General features: G+C 51.9%; 2 protein-coding genes across 2 annotated transcripts; both read left to right on the forward strand.

Moving 5' to 3' along the window:
- The first annotated feature begins 123 nt into the window (after window positions 1–123).
- On the forward strand, window positions 124–13,308 carry dop1b (DOP1 leucine zipper like protein B). Its single transcript, XM_077616427.1, has 37 exons — window positions 124–334; window positions 1,099–1,277; window positions 1,353–1,534; window positions 1,613–1,783; window positions 1,860–2,049; window positions 2,134–2,232; window positions 2,448–2,571; window positions 2,868–2,977; window positions 3,273–3,384; window positions 3,455–3,575; window positions 3,664–3,783; window positions 3,844–3,943; window positions 4,007–4,527; window positions 4,607–4,950; window positions 5,093–5,364; window positions 5,537–5,689; window positions 5,759–5,850; window positions 5,975–6,165; window positions 6,283–7,744; window positions 7,818–7,905; window positions 7,986–8,174; window positions 8,276–8,398; window positions 8,464–8,598; window positions 8,770–8,825; window positions 8,904–9,008; window positions 9,198–9,264; window positions 9,389–9,551; window positions 9,625–9,707; window positions 10,241–10,350; window positions 10,473–10,622; window positions 10,756–10,817; window positions 10,881–11,009; window positions 11,079–11,215; window positions 11,492–11,547; window positions 11,627–11,770; window positions 11,955–12,087; window positions 12,169–13,308. Exons 2-37 carry the CDS (start codon window positions 1,140–1,142, stop codon window positions 12,403–12,405), a joined length of 6,669 nt encoding a protein of 2,222 aa, XP_077472553.1. The 5' UTR covers window positions 124–334; window positions 1,099–1,139; the 3' UTR covers window positions 12,406–13,308.
- Window positions 13,309–13,913: 605 nt separating this feature from the next.
- On the forward strand, window positions 13,914–21,803 carry morc3a (MORC family CW-type zinc finger 3a). Its single transcript, XM_077616652.1, has 19 exons — window positions 13,914–14,053; window positions 14,648–14,720; window positions 14,818–14,950; window positions 16,034–16,271; window positions 16,351–16,490; window positions 16,572–16,710; window positions 17,133–17,261; window positions 17,357–17,476; window positions 17,606–17,703; window positions 18,004–18,111; window positions 18,199–18,327; window positions 18,494–18,568; window positions 18,645–18,678; window positions 18,744–18,854; window positions 19,164–19,236; window positions 19,792–19,864; window positions 20,091–20,757; window positions 20,848–20,987; window positions 21,071–21,803. Exons 1-19 carry the CDS (start codon window positions 14,015–14,017, stop codon window positions 21,231–21,233), a joined length of 2,682 nt encoding a protein of 893 aa, XP_077472778.1. The 5' UTR covers window positions 13,914–14,014; the 3' UTR covers window positions 21,234–21,803.
- Window positions 21,804–22,127: the final 324 nt, after the last annotated feature.

Below are 22,127 nucleotides of genomic sequence, written 5' to 3' on the forward strand. Positions count from 1 at the left end.
GGAGCAGGTAAGTCAATGAGAAAATCTTGCTATAGTGCATTAAGTGAGTGTTTTTTAATGGCAGAAATGTTCTACTGCTGAAATTATCATCGTCAAGCACTTGGAAGAGTCTGCTCGTTGGCCGCGAATCAGCTGAGTTGAAGGATACCTCCCAGTCGTGCCTGTCGCGGCGGGAGCGCTTCGAGGAACTCGTCTTTTTCTTTCTTTCGCCAAACTAGCTGAGCAAACAGCCTTTACACAAATTCTTTCGTAGTAGCTAAACCACGTCGACGCGCTCCAAACGGTGTAAAAACGTTTGGTCTTCCAGCTCGGCTCCCGTGAAACCTTTCATTCGGTGAGTCATTTCATGAATGCACCTGATACACGGCTAGCTAAATAATACCGCTGACGCTCGCTAACAAATACGACGTTTAAAAGGTTTTCCCATGCTAACTATGCCTTAGTATCCCTGCAATGTTGTTCTCTTAAGGGAGTGGTGTCTGTGTTTTCTTTTAATCCTTAATGCAGTTACATAACGGAGGGGCTGGGCGATATGGGCGGAAATTAAAGTCGTTTTTTTGTCCAGCCAAAATTTGATTTAGGATTTTCCCCCCTCGAATTAACGATATAGAAAGGTGGAAACCAGTTTAACCCTTTGTGAAGTACTCATTGGTATTCTTGGCTGCCATTGGCGGCAGTAATTCATCTGGACTAGGACGGGCGAATGAATCTTTTTATTCCCTCCCTTTTTTTAATTGAAATATATATAGCCAGAGAATATGTAGGAATACAGTATGTATGCTTGGTATTACTCAATAAAAGACTAATTTTTCTCGAATTCATTCACAGTCTATATATCTAATTCATTAAAACTTGGAGGCTTGTGTTTCACTGCCATTGATGGGGATGGACGTCTCTTGGGCGTGAGCGAGCGTTCTTCCTCCGGCCCTAAAGAGCAGGAAGCGCATCTCTGCTAAAAGAGCCAATCGCCCGCCGCGCAGCCTTTCCTATCTAGTCTCATTCACGTGCGCTGCGTGATTGTATTTACCGTCAAGCGGCCCCGAGATGACGTGAAAAGTCGATTCCGAATCCAAACAGAGAGCAAACTTTGTCTGGCAGACGGGTAGCGACGACATGTTACCGCCCGACTGAGCGGCGAGATGGATCCCGAGGAGGCGGAGCTTCAGAACGACTACCGCTACCGCAACTACGCGGCGGTCATCGAGAAGGCGCTGCGAAACTTTGAATCCTCCAGCGAATGGGCCGATCTCATCTCCTCCTTGGGCAAGCTCAACAAGGTAACGGTCGGCGACTTGACTTAAGAGTGACCTCGTTTTTTTTTAAGATAAGTGCTACTTTCTGATTGTTTTCAGGCCCTGCAAAGTAACCTGCGCTACTCCCTCCTGCCCAAGAGGCTGCTCATCGGCAAGCGTCTGGCCCAATGCCTGCACCCGGCCTTACCCAGTGGGGTGCACCTCAAGGCCCTGGAGACCTACGAGGTCATCTTCAAGATCATCGGCACCAAATGGCTGGCCAAGGATCTCTTCATATACAGGTAGGAAAAGAGGGAAAGCCGTCACCGAGAGGAGCTTTTTTTTTTTTTTGAGCGATCCCGCTTTTTGTGCCTCTTCAGCTCTGGCCTGTTCCCGCTCTTGGGCCACGCCGCCATGGCGGTGAAGCCCGTTCTGCTAGCCTTGTACGAGCGCTACTACCTGCCGCTGCAGAGAGCTCTGCTGCCCAGCCTTCAGGCCTTCGTCACGGGGCTGCTGCCGGGCTTGGAAGAGGGGCTGGAAATCAACGACAGGTCCGTCGAGGGCCACGTCGCTGGGGAGAGGGAAGTCTGCTCTGCTCTACTCCACTGGTCTTCTTTCCACGTCCAGGACGGACGCCCTGCTGCTCAAGTTGTCTCTGCTGGTGGGTCCGCGAGTGTTCTACGGCGCCCTGTGGGCCTGCATTCTCGTCAGTCCCGCCGTGCGCCTCCCCGCCACCGTCTTCGTCCTGGCGCGCTGCGACCGCGCTCTGCCCCCGGAACAGCGGGAACACATGCTGGGCTACGACCGCCGCGTGGCGGTGAGTCGCGTCGAGCGCCGCCGCCCTCGGTTGAGATGGTCCTTGTTTTGTTTTTTTAACTCTTGATCTTCTGTCTCGGTTCAGATGAAGTCCGTGTGTCTTTCTCTGCAAGACTCCAATGTGCTGGTGCAGAGGAACATGTTGGAAATTCTACTTTTCTTCTTCCCTTTGGCCACTTCCCCAGTAAGCAACGGCTCGACAGGCTCTCCGTTTTTAATAAAGCTCAACATATCGGTCCACGCACGGACCGATTTTTAGCCCAATAAAATAGAACTGTTGTGTTTTCTCTCTGGACGAGTCCCATGTTGTCCAGCCAATATATCAATAAAACATGAAGTCAATGCATGTTTCCCCCTGCGCAGAAGCCTAATTTTCCCTGAAATTTTCTCTCGATTCAGGAGCCACCCGAGACCGACGCGGTGATGAGCGTGGACGACACGACTGCGATGGTTTCCGCTGCTTTGCTCACGTTACTGCGCAGGGACATGTCCCTCAACAGGCGGCTCTACGCCTGGCTCCTAGGTAGTAACCACAGGGTCTCCCAATTCTCTTGTCACATTTTCCTATTTTTGACCAAGTGGTCAGTAGTTAAGGTCTAAAACCCCAAGAACTACAACAATATTTTTGTCCCATCAATGTGTTGCATTCATGGTCAACATGAATGGAACTGCGCAAAAAATGATCTGAAAGTGCGTCGGGCACCATAAGCCGATACTTCCAAAGTTCAGTGATGACTCACGAGCTTTGTGTCTGTGTTTGGTCAATTTCTGGTTTTCTCACTTTGCTCTACTGTTTGTTTTGATCTTTTACGTTTGCAGGTACAGACATCAAAGGAGAAATGGTGGCGCCCCATCCAAGCATGTCCTCTTCAGCAGAGGAGCATATGTTGTTTTACTTCAACACATACTCCAAAGAGCTTATTGTGAAGGTAACTTACCTCCTCCCTAACTCGGTACGTAGATGTTAATTCCTGAATGTCAATTCTCGATCCAAAATGATTTTCCTAGTCATGATTATTGATTCATGACTTTTTTTGGCCCACTTGAAATGGATTGGATATCTACGAGTGATCAATGTATTTCAACTGGCGTCAGAACGATGGATTGAATTTTTTTTTGTTACTTGAAAAATCAATAAGTTCCAAAAGAGCACTTCCCACGTTGGTCACATGCACTCAGCTGCATTTGCACAGTATTTTTACACCTGGTACGTTTCTCCCCCAGGGACTGATTAACATCCTCAAACAGAAGGACGCCGAAAGCAAACCGGAGAACTTGATTGGCTACCTCAGGCCCTTTCGCATCTTGATCAGCCTGCTGGATAAACCGGAGTTGGGTGAGGAAATCAAAAACGTCTCTCGGGCCTCTCGGACGGAGCCCGTCCTTATTACCGCCAGTGCGTCCAGGCCCGGCGGTGTTGAGCCACGTGCTGTTAGAGGTGGTCCGAGCCTTTTACGGCTACTGTTGGCAGACGCTGGGCGAGGACGGAGGCCCCCCCTCCGGGCTCTCGGCGAACCAGTTGGCCAGGTGAGGAGCCAACGTGCCGACCGCCGGTCATACTACTCGAGGCTGCCGTCGACAAACTCGAAACGTGAGCGCAATGGCCATTTTCCAGTATGGTGAAAGAGAACAAGAACGGGTCGGAGATCATCAAGACCATGAACATGCTGGTGAGCGCCACCAACGGCGAATACCTGTGGGAGTACATGACGCGGCGCTTCTGCGCGTGTCTCAGGTGAGACTTCCCGTGGTGTTTCCGTGGCCAAGAATCCGTCCCGATGCGCTTCTTTTCCAGCGACGACGGCGGAGCGCCTCGGCCGGATGACGCTCGTCCCTCGCCTTCCCTCGCCGAGATGTCCACCCTCATCATATTCCTGTTGGACGTTCTTCCTCTGGTACGCTATGTCTGCCGATGGACGCGAGCAAGGAGAATGGCCCCGCTTTTGTGCTTTTTGCAGGAACTCCACGCGGATATTCAGTCCCACCTGCTGCCCGAGATGCTGGGCGCCATGCTGCGGGGCCTGCGCGTCCACCTGGACTCGGTGGCCCTGGAGGACGTTACGCAAGGCCTCCGCGCCTGCTTCAAGGTCCTCGGTAAGATCCAGATGCCCGTGGCGTTCGCGGACTTTGACGACGATGACAGCGGCCAGACGCAGACGGAGGAGGACGCGGTGGCTCAGGTAGAGCGACGACCTCCGTTGGACGTCGATGGCGGACGAGGGTTTAATGACTCTTCGCCATTTCAAAATGGCGATTCGATGGTTCAGGATGCGGAGAAGGAAAACGGCAAGCGAGACGACGGCCAACGCGCCGACGACATCTACTCGACGCTCCGCTCGGAGGACAGCGGCCTGGGCGTCAGCGCCTCGCCGTCCGCCGTCAACTTGGGCAAAAATGGCCACGGCGTGTGGAGAAAGGGCGGCAGCGTTCACGCCGCCACCCAATGTCTGCAGGACATCATGGCTTTCATAACCACCAGGTCAGCTCCACCTTATTTCACCCGGGAAGCGGTATTTTCATCGTGGTCTCCATGCCTTGTGTTTAATTCTTTGTTTTAGACACCTTCTGGTGCAGGTGGAAAATGTTGAGGAACAGGAGGAAAAATCTCCCGCTCGTGGCACGTTATTACCAAGCGCGTCGGACATGAAAGACAAGCTGACGCAGCTGTTGGCCCCCAATCAGCCGAAACATCAGCCCGCTCGCCAAGTCCGACCGGCGGAGAAGAAACGCGAGTCGGATTGGGAAGGCGGCTACCGTCCCCGAAGCAGGTCTGAAATCTCGGAGGCGTGTCGACGGACCTTTGCGGCCGTCTGCGACCTGCTCTTGGAGTCCACCACCTTCCCCGTCTACCTGAGCGAAGAGGAGGCGCTGGCACTCCACGCGGAGATGTTTGGCCAAACAGGTGCCTGCCGCCTTTGGTTCCTCCCATTTTATTTGCCTAGCGATGCTGTAGCGTGAAGGGCCATTTATGCCGGGCCCCGCCGTTTCAAACTAATCCAACGTAAACCGCCCGGCCGCCGACTGAACCCCAATTTCCTCGACAGGAGGGAAACGTGAGCGCTTGCCCCCGTGGCTGAGATCTCTGATGACGCTGTCCTGCGCGTCAAAGGACTCCCAAATCCAGCACGTGGCGGCGGCCTCGCTGTTGGAGCTGGTCAACCATTCCCAGTCCTTGGCGCTGGTCATCCAGGACAAGAGGAGGCGCTACCACATGTCGGACTGCAACCCGCTGAGCGGCCAGCTGCAGATGGTCACCGTGCCGCCCATTTTTCCCGCTCTGCTCGGCGCCATGGAAGACGACACCGACTTTTACCAGGTTTGTCCGAAAAGATAAGTTCTCGGTCAAGGATTGATCGTCACTGTTATTATTTAATTTTTGCTCAAACGCGGTGAATTAAAAGTCAAAGACGGTTCATGTTTACTCCAACCTCGTTTGAATTCAATCTGCAGAAGATGACATCGGTCCAAAATGTGTTTTTGCGTTTCAGAGGCTGGCCTGCGTGCTTTGGAGCCAGCTGGACAGGGAGCGCAGCGAGCAGCACGCCGCCTCCGTGGAGCTCTTCTACCGCCTTCACCGTTTGGCGCCATCACCCGACATCTGCGAGGACGTCATCTGCCGGGCGCTCACGCATCACGAGAAGGTGAGAAAGTCACGCCGCCACGTCGCTAACGCAACGCGGCGAGAAAATGAAGCTGTCACGCGCCCCCAGGCCGTCCGTCTGGAAGCCTTGCACCGCTTCTCTGTTCTCTGGCACCTGACCCGAGAGACTCACAGCAGCAGAAACTACCGCTCCTTTGACAGGTGGGTTCCAGAAAAAGAAAAAAAAAACACCTCATATAATAAGTACAACAAAGACATCATTTCAAGCAAGTGCAGATTTTGCGTGACGGTCCGGTGCGAGTGACAAAGACCAGATGACTTTCAGGTCGATATGCGTGGTGCTGGAGAGCGTGCGATGCGCAGACGGCGCCGTCAGCGCGGCGGCGCAATGCTGGCTGCTGCGAGCGATGTCCCTGGACGACGTGGCGCGCATCCTGGAGCCCGTCCTCCTCTTCTTGCTTCACCCGTCCGCTCAACGCTGCTCCGTCCGGGTCGTCCGACAAAATGTCGCCGCCGGTCAGTTTGGACTTGGTCTGGATTTAGGCATCTTTCAATGGCGCCTTGCAGAAATGGAGTCCAAAGCTTGACTTTTCTCCACAAATAGCATTTTTCCCTCCCTTCTCTATTTTCAAGGCAACCTCCAAATTCTAAACAACAAGAGCCGCCGGTCGGCCCGGACGACGGACGCCCGGGACCCGGAGAGCGGGGCGGACCGAGAATCCCTCTGGCTGGAGCTGGAACGCGGCCCCCCGCCGTCCCCCGACGCCTCGCTGGCGTCCGGCAGCGACTGCGAAGACGACCAGAGCGAGCGCACGGAATCGGCCGACAGCGTCGCCGCCCCGACGTCGGCCGAAACCTCCGAGGGGGGCGCCGCGCCAAACGGCCTGCGGCGGGCCGAGTCGGAGCTCACGCAGGCGTCGGAATCGCTGTCCAGCGAGGACGAGGAGGACCTGGAGTCGGAGGCGGCAGCGGCTCGTCTTCAGAAAGAGGAGCGCGAGAGGAAGGAGGCCGTCGCGTCGCTCTTCCGCCACGTGCTGATCTACCGGGAGGCGGGCGGCTGGGGCCGCCCCCTCCGAGGCTTGACGCTGCTGGATGGCCTGCTGAGGAGTGACGCCGGGCGTCCCCTGGTGGAGGCCTTGTCCGTCGCCCGCCTGGACGGCACGCAGCTGCACCTGGTGTCCGAACTTTGGCGGCGCCACCGGCAAGCCGAGGACGGACTCGGCTTCTACGGGCCTCCGCCCTCCCCTCCCGTCGCCGTGGCGCCCCCTTCCTTCCTGCTGGAGCTGCTGGTGGACCTTTGCCTGGGTTTCCTCCGCTCTCACTACTCGTCTTACCGCAGCTCGGGACCGGCCGACCCGCGGGGCGGTCTGGACGTTCAGCTGAAGAGCGCCGAGACGCTGACGCGGCTGGCCCAGCACCTTACCCCGCTGGCGTCGGGGCGGGGGGACGGATCCCAGCGCGCGGCCCAACTGCTCGCCGCTTGTCAAGTGCAGCGCTACGCCTTGCTGGCGCTTTCGGCCTCCATGTACGTGAGCCAGAGAGGAGCGGACGAGGGAAGGACCCGGGAGCCGCCGGACGAGGACGGCGCCCCGTCCGAGGAGAATCTCATCGACCTGAGCGAAGGAGAAGGGCGGGAGCCCCTACAGGTGGAGTTACTCAAACTCCTGCGCGCTCTCATCGTCCTGGAGTACCACGCGGGGGCCGGAGCGGGCGGGCCCCCCCCTGCCGCCGCCACCGCCGCCACCGCCGCCACCGCCAACAACGCCAACAACGCCAACAACGCCAACAACGCCAACCCGTTAACCCGCGGCTGGCAGACGGCCATTCACTTCCAGCAGTCCATCAAGGCGGCGCAGTACGTGCAAGGCCACCCCATCACGGCCCAGGGCGCCTTCGTGTCGGCCGCCGCCGCCGCCCTGCTTCCCCGCTACGGCTACGCCGTGCACCCACACTGGGTGGCGCTGCTGTGCTCCGCCCTGCCGTACCTGGGGCGCTCCCTGGGCATCGTGGTGGCGCCCGTCGTGGCGCAGATCTGCGCCAACTTGGACGACCTGGTCAAGATGCGCGAGCACGACGGAGGGAGGGCCAATCGCAGGTGCGTCGCCCGTCGAAGGGAATTGACGTCCGGCCCGCGGGGACCGATGAACGAGCTCGTGTCTTTTACGCAGGCGGGAGAACATTGCGCCGGACTACCTTGTGACGCTCCTCGAAGGTCTGAGCACCATTACGCACTATTGTCTATTGGACGCCAAGAGGGTCAGTCGTCCGCCTTTTCTGCCCCATTGGCGGCGTCCAGGACTTGGTGATGTAACCTGTTTTTTTTGGCGTGTCATCAGACCTCGGCTACCTGCGATCCGGTGGACGTCCGCAACGCACGCAGCGCCGTGCTGGAGAGGCTGCCGCAGGCACTGGGCAGCATGGCGTCGCTGTGGGGAGCTCTCGCCAAGGAAGAATCGCACAAGCGGACGGCGGACTCCACGCAAAGCGCCAAGCGCGCGTCCTCCGTCTTCTTCAAAGGCCCCAAGGTGGGTCAGGGTTTCCTTTTCAAACGGTTACTCGGAAATAGTAGTACTAGTAGACCAATTCTTTGTTGCTCAGTAAAACTGACTTTGGGTGGGACTTTTAGGTGTTGCGGCAGCGAATATTGCACTTCCTGGTCCCACTGAGCGCTCAGTACGGGATTGCGCTCATGGCCGCACTGGGAGCCGCCTGGCACAGCAGGAAGAGTAAAAGGAGGACCGGCAACAACGTAATAACTGCCGCCTTTCACCAGCCGCCGACCCGACCGACCATCTTTGGCTTCTTCTTCTTCAGGTTTTACCTGAGGTCAGTCACTCTCGTCTCATGTTGCTGGAGCTGGTCAAGTCACTCAACACCTTGCAAACCGAGGCCATCCTGCAATTGGTCAAAGAAGTCGTGAAGAAGCCGCACCAGCTCAAAGGAGATCAGGTCCAGCAAAAGAAGGCAGTCTGATTATTTTCTTTAGTAGGAAACTGTCCAGAGAAATGTTGGGCCGGGAACATTAGGTCACTTTTGAGAATGTTTTAAGATAAATAGCATCATGTGTACTTTTTGATTTCCTTTTTTGAGCGCAACTCTCTCCCATTTTCTCTCCATTAGATGTCAACCTTGGTGGACATCCCCTTGTTGCACTTTACATACGCTTATATCAGAAGGTGAGTTGATATTTAGCGGCCATTTTTTTCCTCCTGCAAAATGACGACGATTCTTCTGCTGGATTTTCTCTCGCCCAGCCTTCCGGCAACGGTCTTGCAGGAGAACGTGAGCCCACTTCTCAGTCTACTCCGAGAGTCCGTCCAACTCAACCTGGCGCCTCCCGGCCACTTCCTTTTGCTGGGGTCAGTTTGCACACAGACGTTTTTCCCCGTGAGACCTCGGGATACCATCGACGGCCATGGGCGTCCGCTCCGTTTGGACCGCGAAAGGCCGGCGTCCGTCGTCCGACCGTTCCCGGTCCAAACGGAGTGGACGCCTACGGCCGCCGATGGCCCCGAAACGTGCTCATTCCACGGTTCTGTCACTTGAAGCATCCTCAATGAAGTTGTCAACCGACTCCCCAATCTGGACAACAAGAAGGACACTCGGGAGCTTCAGGTACGAAATCGCGCCATGTCTGAAGGTAAAGTCGTCGTTTGAAGTCAACGGTGGCCATTTTGCCTCCGGCGGGCTCGAAAACGCTCTCCGGGCTGAACTCTGGACGGCCACGCCGTGGGCGCAGGAGGTGACGCAGCGCATCTTGGAGGCCGTGGGCGGAATCGCCGGCTCGTCCTTGGAGCAGACCAGTTGGCTGAGCCGCAGCTTGGAGGTCAAAGTTCAGTCGCAGGTACGTCCGGAAGAGGAAGAGCCGGACGACGACGCCGACGTGGAAGCCGAACACTGCGGTGAGCGATAACGGAAACGGATTTTGGTTTTTGTGACGCCAATTCCTAAAAAGCGGCCAAACGACTGTTGCAGAATCCATGGCCCAAGCCGGCACCATGGTTTCATCTGCGGCGCCGTCCGTTTACAGCGTGCAGGCCCTCGTGCTCCTAGCTGACGTACGTACGTTTGCATTCGACTCTCGTTGGGCAAGTGACTATTTTTGGTCAACTTGAATATTGGTGGGGAAAGATCCAAACATATATATTTTTCTTGTATATCCTCAATGGCGGTAGCTCCGTCCACTCTTGCTCCTTTTGTGTTTTTGCTGCTTTTCTGTCTTAATGATTTGATTTGGTGATTCGTAATGATCCCATTGACTTTGATTTGCTTTGTACTTTGTGCTTTTGCTTTGATGTTCTGCGGCCTTTGCGACTGTACTGTCTAACTTCTAACTATGCCTTTCCTCTTGCTACTGTCGCAATGAATTTCCCGAATACGGGATGAATATAGTTATCCAATCCAATCCAATAAAAATAATACTAGAGTTGCAACCCAAAAATCGAGTGACCAGCAGCAACCATTTCAGTATAAAGGAATAAATAGTGTAGCGTAATGATGGAAAGCCACAGATTGTTATCACAGTAGAGACCTGAGTGCGTGCTTGCGTGTGTGTGTGTGTGTGTGTCATTGTATTTTGTGTCTCCCGTAGGTTTTGGCACCACTCCTTGACATGGTGTATCGCAGTGACGAGAAGGAGAAAGCGGTGCCTCTCATTTCTCGCCTCATGTATTACGTTTTCCCCTACTTGAAGACTCACAGGTAACCCTTCTCTTTTCACCGCATTCCTCACCGTCGCTCGCGGTGCGCCCCCTAGGGAAAATCCGGAGTTATTAGATTTTCATCCATTCCACCTGTACATCATGAGAATGTGTTGTTTGCAGCGCCTACAACATGCCCAGCTTTGAGGCGGGATCTCAGTTGCTGAGCAGTCTGAGTGGCTACGCCTACACCAAGAGGGCCTGGAAGAAGGAGGTCTTTGAGCTCTTTGTGGATCCCCTCTTCTTCACCATGGATGCCTCTTGCGTGCCCAGGTGGGTCCGCCCGCCCAGCTAACCGGAAAGAATTCTCAGTCCCAGGCTTTTCCCAAAGCGTGACTTGAGTCTGAAAAGGATTGAAAGCGCGCCTGCATCATCACATTTTTTGTTTTTTTGTTTCCGCTTCCAGCTGGAAAGCCATCATCGACCACTTGCTGACCCACGAGAAGACCATGTTCAAAGACCTAATGAGTGAGTAGAGGCCAGGCGCCGCTTTGCCCGATGGTCGTATATTGATTTGCGAGGCGGGATCAGGCATGCAGAGCGGCTCCCTCAAGCTCTTCGCCAGCGCCGACCAGAAGCCCATGCTGGTCAAGCGCCAGGCCTTCGCCGTCTTCAGCGGGGAACTGGATCAGTATCATCTCTATCTGCCGCTCATCCAAGGTGGGAGAAATCGGGCCACGGAGAGAAAGCGGGCAGGGCCGTGACCATTTGTGCTTTTGCCCTTTTTAGAACGTCTCACCGAGGCTTTACGCACCAATCCCGGCCCGGCCGTTTCGGCGCAGATCTTCCTGATGTTCCGCGTTCTCCTGCTGCGCATTTCGGCGCAGCATCTCACGTCTCTGTGGCCCATCATGGTCACGGAGCTGGTAAGGATCTCTACACGTTTTCACCCGGCCACTGCTCCAATTCAATTCAATGCAAGCGCTACGGTCTTTATTAATACAGTAATCCCTCGAGTATCGCGTCTTCACTTATCGCGAATTCACTACTTAGCGATTTTTTCCGCCATTAATTATTTAAAAAAATAATAAGTTAAATTTCCAAATAATGATTGAAATTAAGGTATTTTCTCCGAGATGTATTTCTTGAAATTGGGCACTCCTGGTCTGCTTTTGGCCGCGGCATAACAGCCTCTTTTGCAGATTCGCGTCTTCGCTCGGCTGGAGAAAGCTCTGCTGCTCGAGAAAGACGTCTCCAAGTGAGTGACCTGTTTTGCTGCCACCTTTTTCCTCCTCTTCTATTTTGACGGCGACGGCGTTCTCCCCTCCCCCCGCCAGGCTGGCCAAGGCGGTCCGAGGAGCCCAGGACAGGAACGCCCCCGTCAATTTCTCCCAGGCGGAGTTGGACATGTACCTGTCGGCGTGCAAGTTCCTGGACACGTCTTTGGCCTTCCCGCCGGAGAGGATGCCACTCTTTCAGATGTAAGCCAAACAATTTCGGGACCGGGGGTCGGGAACCCTTCTAACCGAGAGAGCCCGAGGGTGAGGGTGAGCCACACGCACCCACCAAATCAGACGGACGTCGGTTCCCGATTCCCGCTCCGGTCATTCGTCCGAGTCCAAACGAATGGGCCGCCGCAAAAACCGCCATCCTTGCCTTGAGTAGGTATCGCTGGGCGTTTGTTCCGGAGGTGGACGCGACGCACTACGGCGGTCCGGAGAACGCGCTGATGGAGGGCGAACAAGAGTGCAAAGCTCACGCGCTCCGGATCCTAGAAGGGATAGAACGACGTTTGGGGGTAAGGTCCGATCCGTCTTTACACAAACGGCCCGAGGCGCAAGTCCCCCTTAAGTCCCGCTCGTCCACGTTCTGTCGGCAGACGCACAACGGGCCGGGCGAGGAATCGGCGACAGAGTTCCCCCTCCTGACCCGATCCTCCTTGTCCTCCATCGGCGACCTGTTGCCTTTCCTCCACACCCTCTGCTCTTCCTTCCGAGGTCCGCCCGGCAACGGCCACTCGCAGGCGGCGGACTACCCGCCGGCCAACCCCGAACTGGTTTTGGATCGGCTGGAGCTCATCGTCGAGGACGAGTTCCTGGACGAGGCGGACGATTGAAGGGAACTCCAGAAAACGGGAAGTCTGCCTTTTTTTTCTCGTTGGAAACGTTTGAACCGATCCGCACCGTATGACGGAGTATTAGGACCACACGAAGGGAATTGTTGGATTCATACTAGATTAAAATCCTAACATTACTGGAAAAAAATCGTAGCATTACGAGATTGACCTGTAGGTTTTACCTTACCAGAAAGTTTTTCTCTTCAGGTTAGGTGAAGTTATTTTAATCTTGTAAAAGTTGTAATCCTACGTCATTTAGTGTAAAATGATGAGTCATAATATTACGAGATTAAAGTTGCAATAAACTTGACCTAATATGACAGGGGCGAGTCATGTTATGTTGCATAAATCAATGAAATACAACTTATTTTTCCTCATAAAATGACCATTCTCATCTCGTTAATATTACAACTCTTTTATCATAATTTTACGAGATCAAAGTTATAATACCACACCCTTATTCTTGTAGGCTTTCTGTGTTACGAGTCTTATTTAAGACGCTTGGTCACAATTGGCCACCCTTAGAATGTTATTTGGGGAAAAAATGGGACCCTGTTAAAGATGGAATGTTTTTTGAAGGTGTGCTTACGCTGCGCACACTTTTCAGAATATTTTGTGTCTATTACTTGAATGCAAATATCAAGTGGTTTCTCGACCAAACTCGTCGTTCTGTTTTCTGACCGCAAGAATGTTGTTTTGTCTCGATTATTTTTGGACGTCACAGCTAAGCTACCTTACGTCTAATGTTGTTTACATGCCAATATAAGGGAAATTATGAGTGAACTATTCCAAGATAGCTTTTTATCAATTGCTGTTACATTTTACCCCTTTCAAATGTCCCTGTGTATGATTCCAAGTGTTAAAAGGACCATGTAAGTTGAAATAAAGGTTGCTCACAAAGTGCTCACATTTTGTGTTATTGCTATCACAGCAAAGACACCAAAATACCTGTTAAAAATGCATTTTAATATCCTCGCTGATGCATTTGAGTTGCTGTCAAGCTTATGACTTGTGTACCGTTTGCTTTGTGATGTGTGTAACATTGAGATAAAGGTTTTGTCTACGTTCAAACGAGCAGGGAGGGTTCCCTCTTTGAGGCGCATCATTCTGTAAGGATCCAAGGCTAATATACTGGAGTAAATACATGAGACATGCTTTCTGGCAGGTGCTTTGATGAACAATCAAACCCCAAAGTCAAATGTTATCGTGTAGTATAAAATTACAATATTACAAAAATCCTCTGCTTACTAATATCGAGACATTCAAGAGGAAACCAATTACAACTAATTGATGACTAGAATAAAAAGTACAACAATGTACAGTGTACACTAATTTACGTTTAAGAAACAAACATTCAGCAATAGCACAATTATTGCCTACAAGGCTGTAGCGTCAGCATGACGTCTAGCGACGCAAGAATATTTTCAAAGTTTTTTTTCCCCTCCCTTTTGAAATTACTACCTAAATCTGTATTAATACCATTAATATAATGAGACAAATGAAAATATGTATATATAAAAAATTAAACCAAAGTTTATTAGGGAAGTTATTTTTCGCGGTATCGCGCGAGAAGGCGCAGTGATATGACGTCACGCCCGCCTTGTATGCAATGGCGGTCCAGAAAGACCGAGGCGTTCCACTGAGTACTGTAAGTAGTATAAACTATGTGCTTTATCTCACAGCTATAGTTGTTTTTAATTCCTTACACATTGCAAATCGATAACACTTAAGTTCAGTTAGACAGGTATTAAACGCTATCTATTCTAGCACGACTTTTAGGTTAGCATTAGCAATGAGCTATCCGTTTTTTTTTTTCGGTTTTCTAACCCTACTCTACCCCAAACCTAAACAACATACTATTTTTACCATTGGTGGCACTTACATAAAAGCACTTCTTTTTCACATATAACGATGGTGTTGCATTGTCTGTGGTAATCAGCCTTATTTGCACAACAACAATAAAATACTAGTTCCTGTCAAAGCTAGTGTGGTATGGAAACCGCTTGGGAGAGCCCCCCTCCCTGTTTGTGGAGAGGTTGGTAAAAAAGGAAAAGCCCAAAGGCAAATTGCACAACACACCACATCGTCCATTCCAAATGCATTGCCAAAGAAAAGCACCAATGCAAATTGGCCAAAGCACTAATCCAACTCTCCCCGACATGACCCCCAATATTCCACTTTGTATGTATCGTACTCTATTATTTGTTGATGACTCACAAGAATGTTATTTTTCTTGTTGCAGCTTTCACCCAAGTACCTTCATACCAATTCGACCAGCCACACTTGGCCTTTTAGCGCCATCGCCGAGCTCATAGGTGAGTTGTCACCTGAACTTTTGGACTTTTGCCAGAATCAATGGCAGCCAATGAGCTTATGAGAAAACACAGCGCCGTTGTTTGTGCTATTCCACAGACAATGCCTGCGATCCGGACGTCCTGGCAGACTCGTTCTGGATCGATAAAACGGTGGTCCAAGGACACGAGTGCCTTACTTTCATGGATAACGGCAACGGACTGGATCACGAAGCGATGCATAAAATGCTCAGGTAGGTTTCCTTCATTCGCTGCCACGTATCCGTTTCAAGTGGATTGGACATCATTGAAATGGACAACAGTGTTGTCGTACTAATAATAATAATAATAATAATCGGACATAGGCCCTGTCATCATCATCAACAACAAAAGCCTATTTGTCATCACATCCAGAAACTGCGTATGACGAAATTGTTAGTGCTTCTCCATAAGGTGCGTTTTCTCGGCAAAAGACCTAAATAAGTGATAGTTACGGACTCGTAATTTGGCATTCTGCCGTTATGGATACCTCGCATCACCCCCCGAGCGGGTCACTTACCTCTCACTGTCTTTCACTTACCTTCAGTCAGCCAGCAGGAGGCAGATCACCACCCAAACATCTTTTCATATTACCTCAGAAGGGAATGTGTGTTGTGTTACTGCAAGTTTAGAGTTCTGATGGATGTGGGGGAAAACTGGCCTTCTTCACTACTGCCGTGATGTTTGTAGACCAGGAGAGCTTATCCGTGACGTGGACCCCCAGGAATTTAAAGGACTGTTTATTTATAGTGACGTTGTCCATGCAGTTTTTGATGTAGGAAAGTACAGTGTCCGTGTAGTCCTGGAGGTTTTCGTGTTCGAAAAGTTCCCAGTTGGTCGGGAAAAACAGTCCTGCAGCTGAGAAAGAGCGTCCTCGGGCCAAGTTTTTATTATCTTTATTTGTGGCCTTGTTAGCCTCCGGAGTGGAGTGTATGCGGGGGTGAAGGATAGGCAGAGGTGATCTGATCCAGCTAGGTGAGGGAGGGAAGTGGCTTTATAAGCATGTTTGATGTTAGAATAAACATGGTCAAGAGTTTTGTCTCCTGGAGTGTTACATTTTACGTATTGAATCAACTTAGGTAGAACAGTCTTTAAACACGCTTTGTTGAAGTCACCAGCGACAATAAAGACTCCATCAGGGTGGTCAAGCTGCTGTTTGTTTAATAGTAACAGTTTGTTACTAGTGATAAAACTGGCTCAATTGGCAGCTTTGATGACATCAAAGTATTAGTGCGGTGCGATTTTTAATCCGTCCGTCCATCCCTTTGAAACGACTGACGTTGGTTTCCGCCCGCCAGCTTCGGCTACAGTGACAAGGTGCCGGTCAACGGCGTGGAACCCATCGGCATGTACGGCAACGGCTTCAAATCGGGCTCCATGCGCCTGGGCAGAGACGCCGTGGTCTTCTCCCGCAGCAAGAAGGCCTCGTGCGTGGGGATGCTCTCGCAAAGCTACCTGGAGGAGATCGGCGCCCAGCAGATCGTGGTGCCCATCGTCTGCTTCGAGCACGCCGACGGCGTCTATATCCTTTGCCGCGTCGGTTCTCGTTCCCGTTCCTGTTCCCCTCTGGCCGGCGACGTCCTTAACGCGCGCCGCACTTTGCGTGAGGAAGGAGCACAGGGCCAGCCTTCAGGACATCCTGCGTTACTCGCCCTTCAAGACGGAGGCGGATCTGCTGACGGAGATCAGCGCCATCACCACCACGTGGACCACCAGCTCTAGCGGCACGCGCATTATTATCTGGAACCTGCGCAGGTGCGGAGTTGGCCTCGTGCAATTGTTTTGTTTTTGGCGTCTGTCAATTCAAGTGTTTGTTTGGTTTTTTGTTGGTTTCAGGACATCCAGCGGCTCGTTGGAGTTTGATTTCAACGGCGACCGCTACGACATTCAAATTCCGTCCGACGTCTACGAAGAGTTTAGCCAAAGCGGTGAGACAATCCCCTCTCACATACCTCAGAGCATCTACTCGTTGCGGGTAAGGAATTGGCCTCCTGGGTGGGTGGCATTGACAGAGTATTCGGGCCAAAGAAAGAGGACAAATAGCATATGAAAGTTGTACTAGTACTAGCAGAAAAAGTCTTTGTATTATTACGAATGGTTCACGGAGCTGCCTGACGTAGCGCCCGTCTAAATCTATTGAAAGCACCTCGTGAGGCTGCCATTTAGAATCTGTTACCCAAAAAAAGAAATCCATTTGGCTCCTCTTCCTCAAATTCTAATCAATAGAAGGCTTGGCTTTTTCCCGTACTATTAGCATGACTTTTACCTTGCGGTCCTATTTTTTTTGTTCTCCTTTGGCCTGCCCTAATACTCTGTCTGTCCTAGTAATGTGACAGGACGTCAAGTATATTCCCCTCCCCCACTCCCTTTTTTTGTGTTTTGAAATTCCTTCCCCAGGCCTACTGCAGTATTTTGTACCAGAAGCCTCGCATGCACGTCATGATTCGAGGTCACAAGGTGAAAACGCAGCTGATTGCCAAGAGTCTGGCCAACTGTAAAACGGACCACTACAAGCCCAACTTTCTCGTATCCTCTTTTGTCGGCGGCCTCGCTTGCTCGCTCGTTCGCTCGCGTGGCTCTTTTCAAAGCCGCCAGTTAGTTCCTTCAATGAAAACCGACAGAACAAAAGAATTCCCATCAATTTTGGCTACAACACCAAGAGCCGAGAGCACTACGGCATCATGATGTATCATAAGAATCGGCTCATCAAGGCCTACGAGCGGATCGGCTGCCAACTCAAGGTGAGAGCTTGCAAAGTCGGTCGTGGAGGGCCAGGAGGAAGCCATCTTCCTCACCCTCCCCATCCAAAAGGACTAGATCTAGCAATAAAGCCTCAAGCCTGCATTGTCTACGTGTTTAACCCCTACCAGCCCAACAGCAAAGGAGTCGGCGTGATCGGAGTCATCGAGTGCAACTACCTGGAGCCCATGCACAACAAGCAAAGCTTTATCGAGAACGACAAGTACCGGTAAGCGCTGCCTTCTAAGAGTGGTGTCCAAAGTATCCATGTTGTTTCTGCATATTAAATATGAGGGAATTAGAATTTTTGGCTGTCCTCTGGTGCATTTTGGAATGCTTCCTATGGCTTTTGGACATTTGCGATCACTTCCTTAGAGTCACTTGAGTCACAATGGCCCTAAAAGCAGCAGGGATGGCCCAAAATCCACAGGAAGTCAAGCCCCTAAGAAATACTCATTGTCTGCCGTTGACGTCCCCGTAAACCCGCCGCGCTCGTGACGTCCCTTTTGGTCGTGGTGTTTTTCCTCAGGAAAACCATGGCCAGTTTGGCCATCAAACTGGACGAATACTGCAACGAAATCCGTTACAGGCTGACCAAAGACGACCCGGCAAAAACGGTGGAAGTCGACCAAATCAGGTGGGCGGAGAAGGGACATTGGGTAAAACGGGCCCGGTCTACGCTGGCCGCTTTTCCTCATTCCTCTTTTATTTATTTTTTTGACAGCAAGCGTCCGGATCAGAACTGGGTGATGTGCGACACCTGTAGGAAATGGCGCAAACTCCCCGACGGCATCGACTGTGGCAGGCTGCCCGAGACTTGGCATTGTCAAATGAATCCGGATCCTCAGTTCAGGTAGTTCCTTCCGTACGTCATTCGATGGCTCACTTAAATTGGATTCTCTGGATCCGTTGCCGTCAATGGCAACCCGAGTGTTAATGAGCCCGATTCGAGCCATTCTATAGGAACGCAATAAAAGCGTTCAACGGGTACCTTCGCCTGAGCTCAAGGACTTTTACAGAAAATGCGAAATGGAAGAAGAGGTTCAAGACTCGGACGACGACCAACCGTCCTACACCAAAACGTACAAGCTAAAGTAGGTGGCATTTTTTTTAGTTTGATTTTTAAATCCTCCGTGAATGAGACTGAATCCATTCCCGTGATATTTCCAGGGAGCGGGAGGACAAAAGGAAGAGCAGAGAGAAGGTAAGCGCCCGTGGCGCCTCCGTCCGTATCTTTGCACGCTTTTGACGTTGGTCTCCCGAACGCAGGTGGAGGAGGATCGAAAACGTTGGGAAAACGAGCGCCTCGCTAAGCTGGCGCGGGAAAATGAGGTTCTCTACCGCAAGGAACGATTCCTCAAGCGCAAGCTCCAGGAAACGGTGCCTATTCCATTTCTGATGTTTTTTGACGTTGACTGAGAATACGCGCAAAATGGCCGCCGCGTTCCCTTAAGGCCGGACGAACGGTTTACTGCGCACGCTGCCAAATTGTTCTTATCTATAAAGTGACTTGCTCGTGGACATGTTGCACGATAGAAGTGGTTTCTTTGTCTCCCTCTACTGGTAAATGTAAGTTTAGTTGTGTTCACATTTTGGGGCATTTCAGAGTCACTAGCTTGTTCACTCATTGCTTCTCATTGACCTCCACTTTAATATCTTTGTTGTTGTTGTTTTTTAATATTTCCCCAGGTGGGCAGTTCTCCCGCTCGTCAGTGGACCGACGTGGATACGGAGGACCCCTCCCCAGCAAAGAACGCCGTGTGTGAGTGGCTGTCTTTATTTCTTAATCGGCCCCATTTGCGCACTCATTTTGAGATCGGCCGATAAAATAGAACAATTATGAATGGCTGGCATGTATGTACATTGTGATCTTGTAGAACCTAGAGGGCAGTGTTGCAAAAGAAAAATGGAATGACCTCTCCCATTTATCTTTTTCAAATTTGGCATTCTTAAGTCCGTATGGCGTTGTGGTCTTGAATGCTGGAGGGCCATTTTATAGAGAAAATAGGGTCTAATGAGAGCAACTCTGGTGGTCAATTGAGCATCCAAATTGTTTTTTGGGGGGGAGATTTGTATTTCTCCATAAGACCAGCACTCAATGTATTACATAGCCTTTTTGAAAAGCAAACTATTTGTGTTGAGCAGTCAAAAGTTGTGTTGCTCAATTCCCTGGGCCTTATCTGGTATTCCTCTCGGTTTCTACAATAGCATTGACGCTTGAGCAATGGCACGCGGCCGTTGCACAAGAGTTTTGGTTTTAGCCCAAGGAAACATGGCAAAAAAAGTGTGAACGCCACCCTTTGTTTTCTCCCTCTAGCCAGCAACTCCCCCAGCGCCAATGGTTTTCCCATCATTTCGTGCGTCTACTCCATGGCTGACTTGACTCCAAGGTAGGAAGGATGTCCTTCAATGGAAGAAAAAAAAAACCAACAAAAAGCTCCCTATTACTCCAGATGGATTGAATGTATGTTGGGGAAGCATGAAAAGCGCTTTCATGGCCTCAGGACGGCCACTTTATTGGCGGCCGATGCGTTGGCATCAAAAATCAAGTCTGTTCTATTTCTTTTAAAAGATTATTTTATTAGGGGCGTTGAAATTGCGTGTCGCTCTCTGCAGCCGAAAAAGAAAGGTGTCCAGTGAGCCCCAGAGCGCCGGTCTCCAGCAAAGCGGCATCCAGACCACCCCCGCGTCTTCGCCAGCGGCGGACGCCCACCCGCCGCCCAAGAGCGAGGCCTCGGAAAGCAACGACGTCGGCGCCCACCAAGTCGGCAGTTCTTCCCCCGGCGCTAAAATCAAGGAGGAGAGAAAAGGCGAGCAAAAGCCCGCCAAAAGTGGCGAGCCAAGGGAAGGCGGGGAGACGTCGACGCCGACGCCGCCGCCGCCGCCGGCGGCATCGGCGGCGACGACCGAGCGGGCCACTCAGTTTTGCAGGCGTCTTGTCAAGGAAGAAAGCAACGGCCCCGCTCTCAAAATCCTCAATCAGGAGCCGCTGTACATCGACAGCGACGACGACAACGTCAAGTGCGAAGAGCCGCCAGCCAACCTTACGCACCGATGGAGCCAGACGGACGCGGCGTGGCTGGACAAGGACTACAAAAGCCTGTACCGGGCGGCCGTCGACAAAATGGCACAGCTGGCGACCGGCCGGGCCCATTTGTCGGAAGACGACCCGGACAAAGCGGCCCTCGGGCGGGAGGCGGCCACCGACGTGGCGTGGCGAGTGGACGAGCTGGTCCGGGAATTGGATCAGAGGACGGAGGAGAGGAATCGGCTGCGCTTTCAGGTGAGCCCTTTGGACGCGCTCGCCGCTTCCAAAACGTTAAGACGCTGCCGTCCGTCCGTCGGCGCGTAAGAATTTATTGGGTCCCGTCAGCTGAAGAACGCCGAGGTGGAAAAAAACAGCCTGTCACGCCAGTGCGAGGAGCTCCGCACCAGGCTACGGCAAGAAGAGGAGCAGAAAGCACCCGTTCTGCCGCGGAACGGCAACTCGGGCGATTCCGATCACTTGAGCAGGTGGGCGTTTGGAAAAGGCACCCGTGGTGGCGAAACGTCATCCCGAGCTTCTCTCTCTCTCTCTCTCTCGCTTTTTCCGTCAGGCTGATCGAGCTGCGCTACAACGTGGGCCGCCTCCTGGTCAACTTGGTGCCCTACCTGGATCTGGCTCAGGTCAATTACGAGTGCGAGGTCATGGACGAGATTCTGGAACAGTATCTGACCTGCAACGACGCCAGCAAATTGAACGCGCCCGCCCCCAAGTGAACGCCGGACGTGCGTTTTCTTTGGTCTCTCGTGAACGTCCGACCGGTTTGAAGCGGGAACCTTGGTTCGCCCCCGTCCGTCCCTCCCGCTTCAAACGGGTCGGTCGCGATCGGCTCATTTGGACGGTCCGCACGGCAACGGGAAAATAGCAAACCATTTGACGTTGATCATGTTTTGATGTCAATTCATGGACTTTGATGGGAACGCCCCCACCGACATGGTCGCCGTATCGGTACGGGAGACGAGGGGTCTTTTCCCGCTCCTGCCTTGAATTGACCGACAGACAGCGAAGATGCATGAGCAATACGATGCAACAATTCAGCCAATCACTGGATGCAAGGCAGAACTGAACCTACACTTGAATCATCTGTCGGTGTTGCACAGAGAATTTTTCCGAATGACTGCTTTCTTCTTTGAAGTTGATTTTTTATGTTTTCCTTTTATTTTTATTTTTTTACACAAATCCAATCTCTTGCTTTTTCTAAGTTAATTTCCCCCCGATATTTTATAAACCTTTCAATAGACTATATCACTGCAGCTGACCCGGGTCCCTTTCTTCATTTGATCCAGCGTGGCAAAGAACGCCAGCCCCGCTCGCTCCTTTTGAATACACCAGCTGTGATAGATAATATTGCTGCAACTCATGGAAAGTATGCCTAACAATAGAATATAGTGCAATCACTTTCTAAAGCCGGGTCGCAATAAGCATGTTATTTTTGTATGGGTCCACAGCGTGCGCCTTAACTACAACAACAACTCATTCGCTCATCAGTTGTAAATTTCGATTGGAGTCGTCGGGGTCGCGCTGGTGTTTGTCATCGGCCAAGACCAAGTGAAAGCAAACAATGCTTTCATTGTCACCTCTGCCAAGGGCCCCCCCCTCACCCCTCACCC

Source organism: Stigmatopora argus, chromosome 13, assembly GCF_051989625.1.
Source record: "Stigmatopora argus isolate UIUO_Sarg chromosome 13, RoL_Sarg_1.0, whole genome shotgun sequence".
Classification (NCBI taxonomy): domain Eukaryota; kingdom Metazoa; phylum Chordata; class Actinopteri; order Syngnathiformes; family Syngnathidae; genus Stigmatopora; species Stigmatopora argus.

What these genes read in the sequence shown, in the direction of transcription:
- dop1b (XM_077616427.1), top strand. Translation starts at nt 1,140, where the DNA reads ATGGATCCCGAGGAGGCGGAGCTTCAGAACGACTACCGCTACCGCAAC. An exon ending in CCAAAGAGCTTATTGTGAAG is followed by an intron (nt 2,978 to 3,272) that starts GTAACTTACCTC and finishes TTTCTCCCCCAG; the next exon opens with GGACTGATTAACATCCTCAA. An exon ending in AACTACCGCTCCTTTGACAG is followed by an intron (nt 5,851 to 5,974) that starts GTGGGTTCCAGA and finishes GATGACTTTCAG; the next exon opens with GTCGATATGCGTGGTGCTGG.
- morc3a (XM_077616652.1), top strand. Translation starts at nt 14,015, where the DNA reads ATGGCGGTCCAGAAAGACCGAGGCGTTCCACTGAGTACT. An exon ending in GGAATCGGCTGCGCTTTCAG is followed by an intron (nt 20,758 to 20,847) that starts GTGAGCCCTTTG and finishes GGGTCCCGTCAG; the next exon opens with CTGAAGAACGCCGAGGTGGA. An exon ending in GATTCCGATCACTTGAGCAG is followed by an intron (nt 20,988 to 21,070) that starts GTGGGCGTTTGG and finishes TTTTTCCGTCAG; the next exon opens with GCTGATCGAGCTGCGCTACA.